Raw genomic sequence first — 21,176 nt, forward strand, 5'->3', positions numbered from 1 at the left:
TTTTTTTTTTTTTTTTCACAATATGTGGAAAAATGAGTTTTAAGTATTCTATCCAATACCTCTACTTGCTGACCTCTATTTTAACTGCTGGCACTCAAATTTTTTTTTGTTTATCTAGTACTTAACATCTATATCAGCCACATCTCTTTATAGACACAACTTATTTTTGTTCCAGTCCTTGTATGAATCATTACCTTTTCTTATCCTGTTAAGCTCAAATTCACTTTCAAAACCACATTGGATATTCTGCAGATTATATTTAATTTGGTTTCAATAATTTCAACTGAAAATTCTTAGTTTTTGCCTGAGTATGTTCGAGCTTTCTTGTAAAATGTCTGTCTCAAGCCTACAGATTCATTAGACTGAAGTTCTGCTGGTTTCCAAAGTGTTGAAGTAACTGAGAGTATAAAACCTCTCACTGAACAGGACACAAGGCCATTGCAGGATTAACCTCTGTTGCACTTCTTTTCAGTTCAGTAGACTGGACCAACATGAAATAAAGTGCCTGTCTCAAAGGACACAAATGCACCATTCAGTTTGGAAATTGAATTCGTAACATTATAATTATTTTACTTAATTTTACAGCAGATCTCAACTTCTCCCCACCATCTTTGTTCCATGTTTGAAATCTGTGCTATTACTTAGTAATGTGTGTGTGTGTAGCCAAGTCGATATGTTAACAAAAGAACATTGAAGGGGATCAGTAGTTTAAATCATGACATCAGCATTGCATTGTATTCATGACCAAAATAGATAGTAATCAGGTAGACAAAGGGGTGATTGTAGTAAGTGGTATCTTAACCATGAGAATTGCTAAGATCAATTCCTTTGATGAGAAAAGCAGTCTCTGATAAAGCAGCATCTATCATATCTTGGAGCATATTTTTCTCTTCTCTTATTGTCATCATCGTCATAATTTTATATCTACTTTTACTCTAGCATAGTGTCCTGCCATTTCTATTTGTTACAATCCTTTATCTCCTTTGTGACTTTCAACTTCTTGAGATTGGATTTCATCACTTCTTTCTATGACTTAGTTCCTCTTCTTCTTTCCCATGTTTCTTCCACTTGGATTGCTTGGCACTTATGTATTCAACAGTCATCCTCCAAACACATAAATCACTAGTACAGTCTTCTCTCTACAGCCTTTCTCTTAGTTCATTTGGACAATGTTGCTCATGCATACATAGATTACATATCGAGTGGTGTATACTTGCTTCTTTTCTTTCCAGCCTTCACACATCCTCAGCATTCAATGTCCATGTCTTATCATGCAGCCTCACACTTTGTACACAAACATCATACAGTCTGCCCTTCACTCAGAGAGAGAATCCTCTTACACATAGCGGTAATAGTTCTCTGAGCTTTTTCTATCCCATTCTCTGGCTTCCAAGCTTTTGAAGTATCTACCTCCAATGCTAATTTTGTCACCTAGGCAATAGAAGCTATTAACTATTACTAGGTTTCCTGTAAGTATTTGAAAAAATTTATTTCTTACAGTTAATTACTCCTGTACGTCTCTTACAAGTTTCTTTCTTCTCTGTCAGGCTACCTATGATTCCTCTGCACCTCTTCATCTGCAGTTTATACTTAGTATACAATACTGATCCTACCTGTTGGTCATAGTCATCTTTGTGGCTATAGAATCTTTAAATTCTACTTTCATGTCTGGAATTTTCTCTGATTCTTTGGCATATTCAACTATGAAAACTAGATCATCAGCTCCAGGGGTTCACACAGGCAGCAAGTCATAAACTTCTCTGTTATGACCTTAATACCTATAATAATCAGGAGGGGCTGAGAACTAAACTATGTGCTTGGTTTACATGGCATTCCTAAGCTTCATTGCATGACATTCCTATGCCTGATTGATTTTAGTGACCACCAGCTACAGAACATGGTACCTTGACAGAGTCCTTCAGGTCAATGAATGCTAGTTGGTACTTTTTTAGCTCTTGTAGCTGTATCATCAGGAAGGTGACATTAACGGTAGCCCAGCTCGACATAAGACAACAACAGCATCTTGTCTTAAATAACTCTCTTCATAACAGTTATTCCATAACTCTTTGTTACTGTCTTGATTCATCAATTGCATGCCACTGAAGTTCTTTTCTGAAGTAGTTGATATCGCTGTGTCATTGGCTATGACACTTTTCTGTACAACTGATTGACTATGCAAGTCATTAATGCTTAGTATTTCACCTCATATTTTCAGCATCTCAGCAACTAACCCTGATGGTACAGCTGCTTTCCCTGTCTTCATGTTCGTAATTGCACAGTCTTTCATATAGCTGTCAACTTCATTAGCTGGTCTTTTTGCTGGGTTTACTTAGAGTAGACTTCTCCCACATATTCTCCTCATTCAGCGACCTCTTGTAATGTCATTTTCATGTCTTTTTTTATTGATATTAATGTGATGTAACAGCACTGCTAAACAGTAGACCACAGTATTGACTTATAAAAACGTTTAATAAACTTTGTCGGATATTATGGTTGTGTAATAAAATACAGTGTCCCTACAGGTCATTAATATTTATATACCGGCTTCCAGGAATGTGTTTAATATGTAAAATTGGTATATTCAATAACATCATATTCAGTGGCTATTTAAGCAATGAATTTGTGGCTGATTAATGAGTTAGATGGGTGCTGATGAAGGAGCAAAAACTCCTGAAATATGGATACGAAACATAAAAAGAATCAGTGCTGGTTATAATTTCTATAGAAAATCTGTAGAGATAACCTAAACAAGTTCATCTGGTTTGTGTATTCAACTGATCAGTTGGTGGCCAATTTTCTAAAGTGTTGCAAAATGTTAGCTCATTTACATCACAAGACTCCAAGAACCTAGGATTGAATTTTGTCACTTATTCATAGCTTAGAGGTTTAAGTTGTTGCTTTGTCCTAAGTCACTCCTGATTGGGCTGACCTATGATTAAAAGCATTCAAGCTCTCATCCTCCCTTTTTTTTCTTTGCAGGAAATAATGTACTTTATATCACATTGTTTAATGTGAAGATTTTTTAATATGGTAGGTTTGAGGAAAATTTGCTATTTATAGCATGTTAAGTGACCATATAGAAGTTCTCTGTTTGGTTTGTAACCATAAAGAGATTCATTCCTTCTTTGGTTCAAGTAACCATATAGGTAATTTCCTCATTGCCTTCAGGTACCCCAAACCCTCAAGTGAATCTGAAGGAATATGGAAGCTGAAAGATCACTTGGATAGACATAGCTTTAAAGAAATATTGGCTTGATGTAAGTAGGTTACATTAGAGGTAAGTAGTAACAGAACTGTGATATTGATGAAAAGGTTAATTGTTTGCAGTGCTTAACTCAGTTCCTCCGATGACAAAAAGCACTTGTAACAGATCAGTATCCATAAAAGCTAGTGGGAGATTTTCTTTCATTCTTATTTCATTTGTACAGGCATAATCATGTAGTTAAATTTCTTTCACAGCTATATGGGTGTGGGTTTGATCCCATTGTGTGGTACTTTAGGTAAGTGTCTTCTACAATAACTTAGGTTGACCAATGTTTTGTGAATGCAATTTAAGATTGAAACTTTAGAAGCTCTACAAGGATATAATTCAAGAGGCAAACTCAACCATTTGATAAATGGAAATTGATAAAATGAGTACCCTACTAAGTACTGACGTCAATATAATCTACTAAAACCCTTGAAGGTGATGCCCTAGCATGTGCAAAGTCAATTGATGGAAATTTAAAGAATAAGAGAATTAGTTGCCTAGATTTTGCAAAAAATGTCTTAAATGTGTCACTGAAAGTACCTGAACTGTTGTAACAAAACTGTGCTGTTGAGTATATTGTTGGTTTGCTATGCTGAGTTCACTTTTACCAATAAACCTCAAAAGTTTACTTTATTTTGATTCTGGTTTTAACACATCTCTGTTATAAAACAAGCTCTCATCAGTCATTTTTTCCCCTTAATCCTAGGTTTCTAAATGGCTATCCAGATTATGGCACATAAAGGCACCATGCAATAGTACAATTTTATGCAGTTAATTCATCAGAAATATAGCTTTGTTGTTGTTTAACTCTCAATGAACAGGCCTTTCATTAAACACATTTCGACTATCATAGCCCCCATAGTTCATTCAGACATAGTATATTTAGGACTACCCTATCCAACATGGCTTTTTTTTTTAAGGTTTAGGATTGATTTAAAGGAGATTTAACTACTGTTTCTAGCAGGTCAAGTAATTGCCTAAGTGCTCCCTTGTGACTTAAAAAAGAGGTCATTTATTGTGTTTTGGATTGCCTGTTCCTCCTCTAGAGAAGATAAACCTATACTTGTCATATACTTGAGATGATGCAATTGAAAATACTTCTCCACTTATCTACAAAGTTGTCACATGAATTATGGATAAAATTCATGTTATACAAACGTTGTACATTGTCTCAATCCATCTAGTTAAATGCATTTGGGAAAGCTAGCTGTGGTAGTCTGGTGTCCAAGCTCTCTTTAGCTTTACATTGTAAAACAAATGCCAATCTTTATTTTAATAATGTATTTCTGTGAAATCTATCTATGATATTCTCTCTTTTCTTTTTATGGTTCTACAGTTGTACTCTGTATTATCTCCATCATTAAAATAGTTATCATAGCTGTTGACAAAAATGGTAAAATTAAGATATGTTTTATCTTACTGCAACAATTTTCTTAATTCAAATATTGTGAGAAATCAATTTGCCTTTGATTTCTCTTTCTGTTTTTCTTTTACACCCCCTCTCTCCAAAAGGCATAAAAATGTTGTAGAAAACTATAGTGGAGTCAATGTTGCCATTCATCCCCATGGGATTAATAAGTGCCAGTCATGGCACTTGGATCAATTAAGAAATCATCTGTACTTGCCTACAGAACTTTTGGTTTTGAATTTAAAATTGTGGATAGCAGAATTGGCATACCAGGCATAGTTAGTTAGTTCTCTTTGTGCCATGAGCACATAAGGCCACAACATGAGTTCTCCAACCACCTCTGTTTTCTACAATTGTTCTTGTGTCATTCCAGCTTCTCCACCCTTTATCTCTTTTCCATGTCAATGGTCCTTCACCATGTGGTTTTAGGACACCCTGCTGCTCTTTATCTCCCAGGCTGCCACTTTGGTGCTACCATACAACTGCCTTCTTGATCTTGTCTGAGGACCTACCTCATCCAGTTCCAGCAACTTAATCTTATTTCATCACTGATCCTGTTGATGCCCATTTTCATCTCAATTGTGTAATTTCAGACTCTTTGCAACCACTTGATGTTGTGTAATCTCCTTAAGCATGTGAATTGGAAGCTGTCCATTGTTTTTTCTTCCATTTTTGTCACTTTCCAGTTTTCATATCCGTAGAGTAATACTGGCCAGACCAATGTCTTGAATAGCATCAGCTTCATTTTACTGCCTGTACCTTTGCTTCTCCATACCTTTGTTAGATTGTAGAATGCTCTCCTGTTCTTTATATCTGCCATTCATCTTCCATCTTTCTTGACTGTTACCCCAAAGTAAACAAATTCTTCAACAACTTCCATGTCGTCATTGCTGATTCTCACACAAGTTTGTTGTTTGGTATTATTCCTTGTGTTTTACATTTTTCTGAGTTAAGTTTAGAGCCAATTCTGTCATAATTTTCTTCCAGTCTGTGTGTCTTGCTCTGAATGTGTTCGTAGATGGATGATAGCAATGCTACATCATTCACAGAATCAAGATCAGACATAAGTATACCCCAAAATACTTTCTGATTAATTTTGAAAATTTACCCATTTCTTGAAATATTTTGAGAAGGTATAGCTTTGAATTTTTCACCAAAAAGTTAGTGGGGTGAAATTATAGATTGGAAGAGCTGTTTTCATTCTGCCTTCTCACTGTAATAACAAAGCACTACCATCACTGTCAGTGTTGGTTTAAACAACAACAATAAAAATGAAACAACAAAAATGAGAATGAAGGAACAAGACAAAAAAATCAAATGGAAAGAAAACAAAGAAAAATAAACATTAAAAGTATAAAAGATTAAACTATTGAGGAAAAAAGAAAACAATTATATCAACAAGGAAACAAAGAAAAAGAAAAAGAAAAAAAGGAGAACTAAGTAGCAAAAGGTGGGTTTGTAGGAACTAACAGGTTGTTACACCAGATCGAATGGTGTGTTCAACTGTGCCTTCTGGACATAATTGCAAAGATGTTTCTGTAGAGAATAGCCAGCGACACTTGCTGCAATAGTCACCCCATCTTGTGGGGCTCATTTCTCAGGCAGGCTATTGTTAGCTTGATTTTGTGAAAGTAATCAGCAGTGTAGTCTGAGAACACTTGAGGTCTTGATTGCACAGAGAGAAAGTAGCAAGTCAAGCTTCTGTATCTGTTTAACTTCTTCTTCTCTGCATTATGGGTGGTGATACTTGGGTTTGTGGCCAATACAGCAAAGTTGGAGAAGGAGAATGTGTTGCTGCTTGTCACATACCAAATTAGAGATTCCCCCACCCCCGTATGGGAATAAGGTTATTCTGTTGGAGTGCTTACCATTCCTTTGTTCAAGACTTACAGGCTCCAGTTGTGGTGGAAACTCTGCTGCATCAAGGCCCCTTTTAATGATATAGTTCAGAGCAACATGTCACGGAAACCAGCCTATACTTTGGCTGCAGGATAATGGATGCAGGCCAAATTTATTGAGTATGGCTCCACAACAGTATTTGTGCAGCTTGCACATGTGGAGACTGAGGTGCAGGGCCACTCCAATACAAGTGCACTCATCATCAAGAAATGAACCAGTTCATGAGGAGGGCACTGAACTGAGCCACATGTCACTGTTTGGCTGTGAAGCAGAATGGAGACAGGCAAGGCAGTGCAGGTCTAAGTGTGTCTCAATCTGCGTGAAGGTAGATTTGCCTTTGATGTCATGCCAGTTCTGTTGGATATCTATATTCTGGGGGACAGCAAAACCTTCAGGGGTCCTATCAGCCAGAACTGGCTCCAGTTTCCAGGCCATGTTAGGTTTATTCATTCCACAAAGTACCTCACCATTAAGGGTGCTGCTGGATGAGATTGAAGAAAAATAGGTCAGCAGAGCCAGGTCCAAAGCAGAATGGAGGCCATTCTGTTACCAGTCAGCATTGTCAAAACTATCTGTTCAGCACAGCACCAAATGGTGGCATCGATTTCACTGAGTCGATTTGTGAGAGGGTGACATATACACTGCATAGTGAGAAAAGGAGCTTAGGCAGGTCAGAGCAATTCCTCAAGAGGGAGAGTGTCATGTGTGTGTCAATGAAGCACAATCTCTCTATCATCCTAAATAGGTTTGCAAGCTTGATCTCCAGGTACCCTCTTATGGCTTTTGAGAGGATTAAGGAGCCAGGAATGCAGGAGGTGTCTCTTGGCATCAGCTGAGCTCCCATCAAGACTGGCTGGATGCTGAGTACAGCATCTTGGAATTCAGCCTCACCATAGTTCACATTTATCACCTCTGACTTGGACAGGTTGATCTCAAGCCCAAGGAACTTTAGAACCTGGATGACCTGTTGAAGATCTCTAACTACAGACCCAGCGGAGCCACCCAGGATTGAGTCATCCAGGTATCTGATATTGAAAGGTGAGTGGACTGATCAGGCAACATCAGCAACAGCCAAGGCAAAAAGGAGCTGACCAAGAGGATCCCCCTGACAGACACCTCTGTAAGAAGCAATCTTGTTGTCAGTAGCCATGAGTGTGCTGGGTATTTCATAAGATAGGTATGTAAGTATGTGAAATGAGAGAGCATGTCTTAGATACATCTCCAAGATGTAGTCCAGTTTAAATTATTTTTTATGTTTAGCTTCAGCAGGAGGCAAGGTGATGAGGGAGGCATATGCTATGCAGTGTCTCGCTACATGGGCAGCAGTCTCTCATCCACACATTACTCCCACTTCCAGTTAGAGAGAGCTTAGAGCTTGGCTGCTTGTCAAAAGACATTGCCCATTACTTTCAGATGGATACTTTCATCCTTATTATTCAGCACAGTCAGGTTGACTGAGAAGAGAAGATGAATTCAGTGTACAAGTAGGAGTCCACCATGGATCAGTCCTTGGCACCCTCTTGTTCATCATAGTCCTCCAAGCAATGACAGTGGAATTTAAGTTGGGCTACCTTGGGAGTTCCTTTATGCTGATGATCTTCTCCTTGTTGTTGAATCACTACCAGAACTACAGAAGAAATTTCAGGAGTGGAAGCAAAGTCTGGAATCAAAGGGTCTTAGAGATAATTTTACAAAAATCAAAGTCTTAGTTTGTAGGAAAGCTGACAAATCACAAATCCCTTCAGGTAGATAGCCCTGCTTGATATGTAGAAAAGGCATAGGTGGAAACTCCACAAGGTATACCCAGTGTGAGCTGGGTATACCCAGAGGTGCAGCAATATTAGAAAAAGGTTAACAGGGAAATAGTATTTGTGTGTGGTAGATGCACAGGTACAGTAAACACTAGAAATATACTGTAAATAGACTTTATCAAATGCCAGTGGGGATACTTAGAAGTAGTTAATAGCTTTTGTTACCTAGGTGACCAAGTCAGCAGTGGAGGGGGATGCTCTGAGACAGTAGATGCTAGAAGAAGAATGGGCTGGGCAAAGTTCAGAGAGCTTCTGCCTTTGTTTGCAACAGAGGGCCTCTCCTTGAGAGTGAAAGGCAGATTGTATGATGCCTGTGTGTGAACAGTCATGCTACACAGCAGTGAAACATGGGCTGTGATAGCAGAGGACATGCGAAGGGTTGAAAAAAATGAATCTAGTATGCTTCGCTGGATGTGCAATGTCAGTGTGCATGTACGGCAGAGTGTAAGCATCATAGAGACCAAGCCAAATTCAAAGTGGAACCTAGTGTGGCTCTCCGGCTTACCAGTTTCAGTCAAACTGTCAAACTCATGGAAAGCGGATGCTAAATAATGATGATGATGTGTGTGTGTGTGTGTGTGTGTGTGTGTGTGTGTGTGTGTGTGTGTGCCTGGAAGAGACTTAGGCATACCAAGAACCATGTCTATATATATATATATATATATATATATATGTATATATGTATAGTGAGAATTTACAAAAAAAACAAAAGACGAAGACAGGTTAGTAAACAATAAACCGATGTATTAGTTTAACGCTCGGGAAGTGAGAAAGTCTTTTATGTTTCGAGCCTACTCTCTTCGATAGTAAAGAACACAGAAATAAACAGGGAGAGAAAATAGAAAAAGGTATAGTGGCTAGCGATCTGTCATGGTGAATGCAGGACAGAGGGGTTACACAGGAGAGCTAGGAAGAAGGGAGATAATAAAGTAGTGGTGATCCCAAAACAAAGGTGTGCATGCGTGTGTATGTGAGAACGTGTATGCGCGTGTGGAAGGGGGCTGGTGACATTGACGTGTGCATGTGTAGGTGTTTGGATGATGGTGTAGGTGCTGGGAAGTGGGCAGTGTGGTGGTGTGGTGTTGGGGTGTGGGGGAAGCAAGGGTGGGGTCTAAGGGATGGGGTGGATAGCCAGAACAAGATGCATCTTTAAGTTCAAAATTTCCATTTCAGCTATAGCACCCTCTCTATACACAGCACAAATGTCATGAGCAGCTTTTGTGGCCTTAGAACCTTGATTAAAAGCAAAAAGGAGGTGTAAAAAATGCTTGTTTTTCTTAACTTGACATTCCATTTTAATGATCTGAAAATAAACAAAAATTAACTAAAATTAACTAGAAAAAAAAAAAAAAAAGATTCCAAAATGATTCAAAAATAGAATTCTAAAAAAAAGTAGATTCCAAAATTTAAAAATGCTATAAATTCCAAAATTTAAAAAAAACGTCTGGAACTTAGTTGCCAACCCAATATTAATGCCTAGCTCTGGTACCTTGCTCCAGTTCACAACTGGCTGGACTAAAATCCCTGCTCTTCTGCTTCCTGTGGAAGGGACATATGCCATTGGTCAAATGCTCCATTTGGGTGGAGGCTTAGGCATGTTGTGACTGATGATGTGCAGATGTATGCTGAGATTGCAAAATCTTCAGGAATTCCTTGATGGTGGGTAGGCGGTCATCATTTGTCAGATGGATATTTCCACAGCTTGTCTGTTTAACAGAGCTACAGTCCTGAGTCAAACAAAGACCAAGACAGGGTGTATGGCATCTGGAACAGTGTCAAGTGCTCACAATCCTCTATAGGGCTTTCCTATAAGTAGGTTATCTCCCTTGGCTAGGCGGTACTGCATGTAGACAATTAAACTTCCGCAGACATCCACGCTATTGTTATTGTTTTACGTCTTATCATGGATATAAAGCAGCTCGATGATTCAGCTATCGAAGTACTTACTGTGCCTGAGTTAAAGAAATATTTAAGATTATATGGACAGTATGTTACTGGAAGAAAGGCGGACTTGACTGAAAGGTTGAAAGATATAAAAATTCTGTCGATGAAGAATGTCAACAAAGTAAATTCATCGGACGATAAGTCCGAAGTATCGGACGATACTTCAGACAGGAATAAGCAGAAGCTTATATCTCCTCTCGGTGAAGTATTGCCTGATCCTAATCTGCTTTCAGCAACCATTCACTGATTTGGCCATGAGCATGATGAGGTGTAGAAGAGGTAGGGACAGTCACACTATAAAGTCTAATAATTAGAGGAATATTAGATTCAATGCTGTTTTGGCTACATAGAATTGTGTAGTCCTTTGTTGCCTAATACTTCTTCATGTCCTTTTTGTACCTCTTCCTTTGTTTTTCCCTTCTTCTATGCTTTCAATATTCTCTCATTCCTAACTGACACTTGCAAGGTTTCCTTACTTTGGGAGAGGTATCTCATTAAGCTCCTGAATTTGATACATACACAGTCTTCCACACTTATCAGTCCCCTTCCTCCATTTTCTTTCTTCATGTATAGGCAATCAGTGTCTCCACGCAGATGATGGGCTCCATGCATCATTAGGAGCTTTCTTGTCTTCCTGTCCAACTCTTTTAGCTCCTCCTCTGTTCACTTCAGGATTCCAGCACCATACTGAATTACTGAAACTGTATGAGTTTATTGCTGAAATTATGTTTCTGGCATTCAGCTTTGAAGCCAATATTTTTCTCACTTGCTGTAGGTGTACTCTTTCTTTATCTTTTCTTTTATATCATTTCCATTTGCCTCGAATATTCCCAGGTATTTACAACCAGATTCAGGTTCAGTTGCCTTCATCATTTCACCACATGGCATACATATGCCTTCTGTCCTGACAAGCTCTCTTCATCTCATCACCATCATAACACATTTTGAGAGTTTAAATTCCATCTTGATATCATTTGAGAAAATCTGCACAGATTAGACTGGATTGTCCAGTTCTGTCTCACTTTTTGCGAACAACTTCAAGTCGTCCATGAATAACAAGTGGTTCAAGTTTTCCCTTACTGCTTCCCAATCACATCCCAACTTTGTCTTCTGTTGTATTTCACTCAAGGGGATCATTCCCAGCACAAAGACCAGTAGGGGATACACTGTCCTCTGGAAGATTCCTCTCTTGATTTTCACCTCTCCTAATATCTGATTCCCTGCTGTCAATTCAGTTCTCCAACATTTCATACTGTTCCATATAAAGCTTCTCATGTTTTCTGCTACTCCATAAATTTCCATGCTTTATGATAGTCAATCCATGCCATGCCCAGGTTTGTGTGTCTTCTCTTGCAGTTTCTGATAATTAGATCATCAATTAACAGCTAATCTTTCATTCCATGGTTCCTCTCAGCACCCTTTATGTTCAGTGGGTAGCAGCCTACTTCTTTTTAAGAATTTATACAATTCACTGGCCAAAGCACCTGACAATAGTTTCCATATTAGCAGAAGGCTTGTTATTGGTTGAAAGTTGGATGCAATATTACCCTTTTCAGGATCCTTGGCACATAATAATATCTTTCTCTTTGTCATCCAGCTGGGTTCTGTGCCCTCCTGCAAGGACTCATCTAGTTGTTGTACTATCCTTTCATAGAGCCCTCCCATCTTCTTCATCCTGTAACCTTGGACCCCATCCAATCCTGGGCTCTTCCAATTTGGGAGTTTCCTTAACTGCTTTTTTTAAAATCTTTTCGGTAGTAATTTTTGTCTTGGCCTTCTATATTTCTTAACTGTTCAATCTGCTATCTCCCCCACAAGAAATTTGCTGTCATGTGCCTATGTTAGAAATCCTTATTTAGGGAAGATTGACAGAATTATTAGAACATTAGACAAAATGCTTTGTGGAATTTGTTCTGGCTCTTGAGAACAAATCCTGAGGAAGTCAGCTTTGCTGTTCTTCTTCATACGGTCAATAAATTGTAGCGCCAGTCATATGCTTTCTTCACAATCCTAGTATCAAACAGACATGGATCAGTCAGTATGCATATTCAATCATCATCATCATAATCAATAACATCATCATTATTATTATGAGGAGGGCAGGAGTAGATTGGCAGAGTCACTAATGATTTGAAATACCCCTTGGAATATATGTAGTTACAGTTCTTTATGTTTGAAGAAATGTGCTGTGTGCTTTCACATGGCACTGCATGGATCAGTCTTAACACTTCTGCTGTGGGGTATGGGTCTTCATCAGTATGGCCAGGCACCAAGTATCTCGTCCTTTGTCATCTCACCTGAAAAGTTCAGCTTCCTGATGTTGTTCTTCAGTAATTCATCCCATATCTTCCTCATGTTGCATCCACTTTGAGTGATGGGCACTTCTTTATGGAGGTGTCAGCTTTATGTTGCAATTAGTTTTGAAAAATAATTGAAAATTTAGGACAGATGTAATAAAATAGCATTTTTATTATCAAAATAGTGTTTGAAACATAACAAAAGGTTCTCACATAAAACAATATAATGGGCCATTTAACACTTTGAATCGAGAGATTTTGAATGGTGGCGTGAGAATCATTCTCAAAATTCAAATTAGAAAGGTTAAGTATTTTCCTTGTACTTGTTATTGTATTGTACTTGAGTTACTTTTGTAAAAAGCAATTTAATATTCTCTAGCTTTCAGGAGAAGCTGCTTTTAGAAGAGTTTCATTCCTGAAGATATTAAGAATCTATCATCACCTCCACCACCACTACTGTTATCATCATGAGTTATGAAAGCGCAGATGGTCATGACAAAGATTTCCCTGGGCTATACCGGCCTTCCACAGGAATTGATTCTGCCTCAAGTAAATAATCTTTTTGTTTTGATCACTTTATAATAGTTCCTTTTTTTTTATCTTTAGAGAATACGTGTGTATAGGTATGTATTTATATATGTATGTGTATATGCATGTGTGCATGCACATACATGCCATATGTGTATGTGCATACTCATGTATGTACATACATATATATACATATAAATATGTATGCATATATATATATATATATATACACACACACACACACATATATATATATACACATATATTTAACTAAATTTTTCTTAAACCATATCTTACCATCTTAACAGAGAATACAATTTATTCACTTAAAAGAAAGACAATCTGGTCAGTCAGAATGCCTTTAACAAAAGCACTGCTCAATCAGAACTGACTTGAAGGTTCAACAACAAAACACTGTAAGCTAATGTTAATTCATTTAATGAATGGAATTAATTGACAGTTAAAAATAATCATGCTGTAATAAAACAAAATATAAAACTTGTACAGGAAGCAATTCTAGATAAATATCAACATTATTTTGACTCTCCCAGTGAAGTATAGCTGACACTATATTTTCTGAAATAGTGATGAAAGTATCACTAAGTAAATGTACAAGATTGTACATTGGCTGAGATAACATAATTGAGGCGTTTAGTAACAGACTGTCATAAGCACCACAACTTAAAAACTGAGAAAAATGCAATCAAAGTTTTGCAACTTTCAGAATGCAATATGTTGGCAAGGAATGAAGTTAGGAAGCTGGTTTTGGTCTTAAAATAACTGTGAAGACCTCCTCTAATCATTCCACCTATGTAAAATTATTTATGTATGTATGCATCTGAAAGATGAAACAAATACTGCATCTTTCTCATTTTGTAGTATATACTGGTACTATGAAATGGTGTATTGCATTGCATATTTTAGCCATAATACCTAGAAAAAACCTACCGAACCCCGCTAAAGATATTGTTTGTGTTTTAAGTATCTTTCAGAGGTAAGACAAATAGTAGGATAATAGCCCATTATTGTTATGATGGTAACTAAGAATGTTAGAAAATGAGCCATAACACCTTGGAAAACGATACAGAGACCACACCTGTGTGCTTATGATGGTGTGTTACTAAACTCTCTGGTCTGAGTTTGGGTGAGTGAGCATTGTGTCAGTAGCATTGAGGTACAGTTTTTTTCAGCCAGATTGGTTCTTCCTCCCAATTTTTCAGATTCTAGATGTTGAGACAAAGAAAATGATAAACTAATCTCCAAAATGGCTGGGTTGGCGCTTACGACACTGCTACTAAATGCTTCAATTGTTTTAGAGATTTAATAATTCAGATATGTTGTCCATATAAGTTAGCATTTACCAATCTAATGCAAGAAAGGTTAAAAAGTTAACTAGAAATATGCTGTGAACAAAAAACAATATTAGTCAATGACTCGACATGTTTTACCTTATTCTGACTGACCATCTCATCTGATAAAGTGGTTTATGACAAAGTGTAACATGAAAAAACAATACTATGTTTATCTCTATTGTTTTCACTTAAAGGTGAAACATTTTTGTTTGTAATATTTTTGTATATACTAATATAGCTTAAACTGATTTATTTGTTGCCTATAGTTGGTGAAGATGACAACGAGCGACAAAGCAAGAAGAAAGACACAGATAAAAAGAAGAAAGAAAGCCGTAAGGAAAAGAAAGACAAAGGTTATATGATGTTTGAAGAAGAAGATTCTGAAGAAGAGCAGCTAGTCAATATGGAAGACATCAAGTAAGTGAACTTAGACAATTTAGCCTGGTTTTGATTTCTCTAAGGAGTGGTAATGTCAGCTAGCATAAATAATTGGCTCCAGAATAAGCTCCTTACAATATTCAGTGTTGTCCTTCTGCTTGTTTGTTTTTTTATTATTTTAAAATTTTATATCACAATTTGTGAACAATAATGGGCAGAATCTTGGTTTAAGCACCCCTCATAACTTTTTTCTATTTTTTTTTTTTGAATTTTAAGAAAAGTTTTGTAAATTTGTATTCTACACATGGGAATTCATACAATTATGTAAAAAAAAAAAATTTTTTTAAGGGGGTGATTTAACACATCCCTTGACCACCTGGTACCTTCCTTGTTTCTTTGTCACTCTGATATGTATTAATGTTTTACATTATTTTTTACTCATAAACATGTTTAATGGAATGATGTGCTCAAAGGAGGTCCATTGTTGGGATTTACACACAAAAAACTTTTTGTAATTTAAATGTTAACTTTCCCCTAAATTGGGGGTGAGGGTGGAGGTAGAGATTAAAGAATTAAAAAAAAATTTGCATAATCACATGAATTCCCATGTGTAGAACACAAATTCACAAAAATTTTCTGAAAATTCTATATAATATAGTTATGAGGGGTTATGTGGGGTGCTTTAATCAGAATTCCACCCAATAATGTAAATAGTTTCAGGGTCCCTATTAGTAGTTCCTGGCCCACTGCATTTATAATGGTGTGAGTGACAAGGATGCATTCTATGACACATGGGGAAATGAATTCCACATAGTATTTTTTTGTTGGGAAGCATCAGTTTATCAATTTTCTCACCATGCTTACATTTTTTGAGGATGGACACTGAGAAAAAGAGAGAGAGAGAAGGAAGGAGGATGAGTCAGGTAACTGAAAGAAAATATATAAAGAAAAACAAAGACACAAAGCAGAAAAATCAGCATACTCCCATTAAAAAATTGTCCACATGTTCAACTAGATGCACCAAAGAAACAGACCATTCAACAAAGCAGCTTTCAGTTCCAATGGGATCAAGGGAAGTGATTGTGTTCCAGGATCTTGTGGATTTCATTGATGCTGCGTACATGTTTTTGATGGCAACCCCCAAGGAGTTCTTGGCATTGTGTGGCTCCCCTCCACTTTAAAATCCCAGATGCAACAGTTAGGGAGGGTCTAATCAGGAGAGCTAGGGCACCATATGTTGGATGTCACATTATTGCATAGTTCTTCTGGGTCTTGTTGGACATGACAGCCCTCTCCTCATCACATAGGATTTTTACCTAATGTCTTTGTGCACCAGACATCTAAAAGCTGACATCTTACCATGAGCAGCCCATCAATGTCTCTCATTGATTCAATGGGATTGTCATTCACGATATCCTGGAACTGCAGAGAATGTTTCTTTCTTTTGCTCATAGTTGACAGATCCTTACCAAAGCCCTTCAGTTTTTCCTCAATCTTTAGCACCAAGAACCTAATCATCTTTAAGAAGCCAGCAATCTCTGAATTATATCTTCTCATTTCCTTATCACACTGAAATCTGCCATGTCGATGCTGTTGTTATGACTGAAAGAGAAATGAGTAAGTTAAAATTTGGTATAAGCTGCATGACATTACATAAAGTCATCTTCCATTTATAGCCCACTAAAGCTGTGTTCACAAATACACAGTGCACTTTGTGTTTTGTGTGTGTGTGTGTGAGTGAAGGTGTGTGGTGTAGGTGTATTCTTGGCAGAGAAATAGGTTGATAAAGTGTCTGAGGTGGTCAGTGAGTGTGTGATAGGATTGTTAAGTTAAGATTAGTGTTAGGTTATACAACAGTAACTTTTATCTTGGCATTTGCTACACAAGCTGGACTGGCAGATGAACAGATAGTGCATTTCTATGAGGCCCTTCTGCAGATTACCTTGGTGACAGATGACAATGACCTTATTGTCATGGCTGGTAATTTTGGTAGACATATTGGGCACACTCTGGTGGATTTCATAATGTTCATGGAGGTTACAACTTTGGTCTTAGAAATGAAGTAGGAATGAGGCTGTTAGAGTTCTGTGATGCAAATAACTTGTAGATCTGCAACGCTAACTTCAGGAAATTTACTAACCACCTGATCACCTATGAATCTGGTGGACACAAAAGCTAGATTGACTACATTCTCACCAGAAAACTTAATCGATAGATGTTTGTGAAAGCAAAGTTTTTTCCTGTTGAGGAATGTACTACTTAACATAGGTTAGTAGCTAGTAATTGCAGACTTAGAGTGAGAAGGACCCAGAGATGCAAACCAATCTGGAAAAGAACTATATGGAAACTTGAAGATCCTTCAAACAGTCAGAGATTTAGAGACATTCTAATTGAAGTATTTGACCAATCTGCAACATTTGCAAAGTTACAGGTGACTTAAGGCGATGTGGCGAAACAGGGAAGCAGACAGAGCTATTAAAAGTGAAGAGGTAGGCTTTGAAGGTTTGGAAGAATGGGGCAGCAGTGAACTACGTTTAACAAAGGGAAAAGCAGAAAATAAGAGGTTGGCCAAACTTTTATGTCATAAGTAAATAGTGACATGAGGTGTTTTAGATTGCAAGGCAGCATATCAGAGAATACCACCACATTGTGGGAGAGAACTGTGTATGGAAGGATAATGGTACACGTGCACTTATGTTTCTGAAAAGTAAGCAGCATGGAAGCGTTAAGAAAGGTTACTAAATATGGAGAATGAATGGGTGAAAGAAGGTCTTAATGTGTACCAAATGAAGAGTCCAGCCAATCTTATTGACAACAGTATGATAAAGCAGTTGAGGATATGTAGACATGAAAAATCCCTGGAGTAGGATGCAGTCTAGTCACCTGTATAGTTAAACAGGTATCTCACCTATCTAGTGTGGCAACATCATAGTCAACTGTTACAAGAATAAAGAAGATGCCTTAAAAGAAGTTATCAGAGAGGCACCAAATTGTTGGACCAGATCATGAATATTATGAAGAGAGTTATAGTGTAAAAGTGGGTAAGTTCATATCCTATTACTAGTATCCAGTATGTCCTTAAAACAAAATACCTTACCTTCCCAATAGCTGCAGGATAACATAGGAAGAGAAGAAACTAGATACCTGCTCAGAATGTTTCCAACAGCAGGAATTCTACCAAAGACACCTAATGATTAGGTGTTGTAATTACATAATCAACAGTTGGAATTCAGTTATAAGAGAATATTCTTACCAACACTATGCAAAAATGTCAAAATATCATCACAAGTAAAATTATAGTATATTTTCCTTTTTGTCTCTCATCTAAAATATGTTTATTGTATCTAATCTTTTTAATATTGTCATTTTTTCCATTTATTTCAGGAGTCCTTCCAAAATTAAAAGACCAACATTTAGATTTCCCAAGAAAGATATATTTCCAAAATCCAAAGAAAAGGTAAATAAAATAAATAATGTAATTTTCTGATTGTAAAGAATTGTTTCTGATATTTGAATATATGTTGTTTTGTTGCTTATTGGTAATTAAATAAATTACTTGATTAATAAATACCAAGTGATGATAAATTGAGTTTAAAATGAAGCTTAAAGTTTAGATAAAAATAGGTATCACTGAATTTTTGAAAATATTTAAATGTAATTTCTACTGTACTTCTTGGAGAGCATTCAAAAAGAAACATTTTGATACCTCATTTGTGAAATTTGCATGAATATTGTAGGAAATATGTCAGTTTGAATGGTCAGTGAATTGGTCGAAATCTTGCCTAATTGGCCTAAATGAATAATTAGCCTTATTTGTGATGTCATATCTTTGAAACTAAGGTGTTAATCATTTTCAAATTACACAAATTAAAAGTGACTATGGTATAACAGTTGCCTATTTTTTTAAAGGTTCTTGAAAAGGAAACTTTTTTGGCAATTTTTAAGAATATTTATATAAAACCTATTTTGCTATGTGTCACAAACAGTTTCATGCTATTTTCAGACCTAGCTAAATCCAAAAGTACAAACCGTAGGGACTTGAGTTTTTGGCATATTTGTAGTAGGTAAAGAAAGAAATAAATCCTGAGATATGATGCCATTTCAATAAAATTTCACTGGACTATTTAAAATAGCTATAAATGGCTGATTTTCAGATCAGGACACCCACATAAGCTGGATTTTCTTCTTTTCGGAAAAGAATTTTTGTAATTTTTGTTTACATCACTGCTTTGGAAATGACTTGGGAGTTGGTGGTGCTTTTTTATTTCACTCTCTGAGTGAAAGGAAAATTGTATGATGCATATGTATGGTATTGAGATGTGGGCCCTGAATGCAGAGGATATGTGAAGACTAGAGAGGAATGAAGTTGGTATGCTCTGCTGGATGTGCAATGTCAGTGTACATGTGTAACAGAGCACTAGTGTGTTGAGAGAAAAGTTAGGCATAAGAGGAATCATATTCAGGCGTGCAAGAGAGAAGACTGCATTGGTTTGGTCATCTGATGTGATTGGATGAAGACTGTTGCATAAAGAAGTGCCGGTCACTTAAAGTGGAGGTGTTCTCCCCATCTAAACGTGTGTTTCACTATATGGTTGTAAGCAATAACTTTGCTAATGGTGTCATTTGCTTACAGTCCACTGTGAAAGCATAGCTGACCTTCGTGGCATTCTTTATGTGTTGTATGATCTTTATAACTAAAAGGCTCATTTCGGTATTGTTTTTATTTCCAGTTTTCCAAATAAGTAAATACCTGGACTGTTATTCAATAGACTGAGAAATGAATAGGGGTAGGGGTGCAACAGACAATGCATTTGGCTGTAGAAATCTCTGCTCTAACTCACATTTTTTTTTTTTTGAGACTATTTGTTGTTGTTTTTTTTCATTGTTTGAAAAGCAATGTTCTGCTGGACAGGTAATGTTAGTGTACATGTACAACAGAGTGTAAATGATTTAAGAGAAGAATTGGGTATAAGAAGCTTAGGTGTAGTGTGCAAGAAAGAAGACTGTTCTGGTAAAGTCATGTGATGCATATGAATGAGGACAGCTGCATAATATATAATATAATATATGTGTGTGTGTGTATATATAAAAATAAAAAAAAAATGTGTTATGAGCACATATAGAATATAATCCTATATGAACTCAACTAACAGTTAAAAAATGGAGAATCCATAGATCGTTTCGAATGATAATACCAACATGTAAGAAACATGGAAAAATTAAATTAATTATAATAATTAAATTAATTCAGTAACGTATTACCATTCTCCTTTGTGGAAAAGATGAAGAAAACATCAAAAAAGGTATTAAAGAATATTACAATGAAAACTACAGAGAGCCTGTGTCGGATAAACTCGATCGGATATTCATAAAAAGATTGTGAAAGAGGAAAAAGAAATATAGGAACATGCTTATGTAGTATTGAGTCTGTCTGTGTAAGAACTAGAACTGTTTTGGCCAATTTAATATAAGTAGGAAAGATCGGAGACAAAAAAATATAACATTGCACACACGTATCTAACACACACAAATGCTCCCACATAAAAGTGTATACACCTACACGTATATACATTTGAATACATGTTAATAATAAGCATCTTGAGGGATATGATAGCTATATTTAAATTTTAGTGTGTACTGACAGTTATGGGTGGTGTGCAATGAAAAATGGTGAAAAAATTGAAAAATAAATAGTTTACTAAAAGATGAGTGTCTAAGGATAAGAGGTTTAGGTATATGGATGTGATTTAAAATAAGTTACTAGAAAATCGAAGGGTAGGAAAACATAATTGGGGTAAATATAAAAACGACAGGATGTAACATTATGGTAAGATAGTATTATATTCGTTTGTAAGAAGAAAAGAAGGTATAGTTGTTAATGTTAAGAATTGGAAGAGAAAATAAAAAAGAAAAGTACATACTACCGTCAGAAAGAATTGTTAAGTAATTCATAATAATGGATTGAAAAAAACAAAATTATTTATGGTTCACAGAGTAATAGTGTAGGGGAGATAATGCTAAATGTATATTCAGGAAAAAATTATTCTCCGGGAATACACTCGTATACACCTACACATACAAACATACATAGACAAAAAACATATGCATACACTCAAACCTACATATATACACCTACACATACACAAAACGGATGCAAGTATATTTGGAAAAACTCATACATATACACACATAGGTACATAAACATGTGTTTATAAAAATCGATATACGCACACACACACACACACACACGCACACACACACATATATATATATATATATATATATATATATATATATATATATATACAC

At 36.4% G+C, this 21,176-nt stretch overlaps 1 protein-coding gene across 1 annotated transcript in view; it reads left to right on the forward strand.

The window, feature by feature from the left end:
• The window catches only part of LOC106883353 (ralA-binding protein 1-A), a 109,936-nt gene that overhangs the window by 6,037 nt on the left and 82,723 nt on the right, over positions 1-21,176 (forward strand). The window contains exons 2-4 of the mRNA XM_052974959.1: positions 12,989-13,158; positions 14,756-14,906; positions 18,252-18,324. Of these exons, the coding sequence (XP_052830919.1) occupies positions 13,077-13,158; positions 14,756-14,906; positions 18,252-18,324 (306 nt within the window). The 5' untranslated portion in view covers positions 12,989-13,076. The remainder of the gene's footprint in view (positions 1-12,988; positions 13,159-14,755; positions 14,907-18,251; positions 18,325-21,176) is intronic.

Source organism: Octopus bimaculoides, chromosome 20 (genome assembly GCF_001194135.2).
Source record: "Octopus bimaculoides isolate UCB-OBI-ISO-001 chromosome 20, ASM119413v2, whole genome shotgun sequence".
NCBI lineage: Eukaryota > Metazoa > Mollusca > Cephalopoda > Octopoda > Octopodidae > Octopus > Octopus bimaculoides.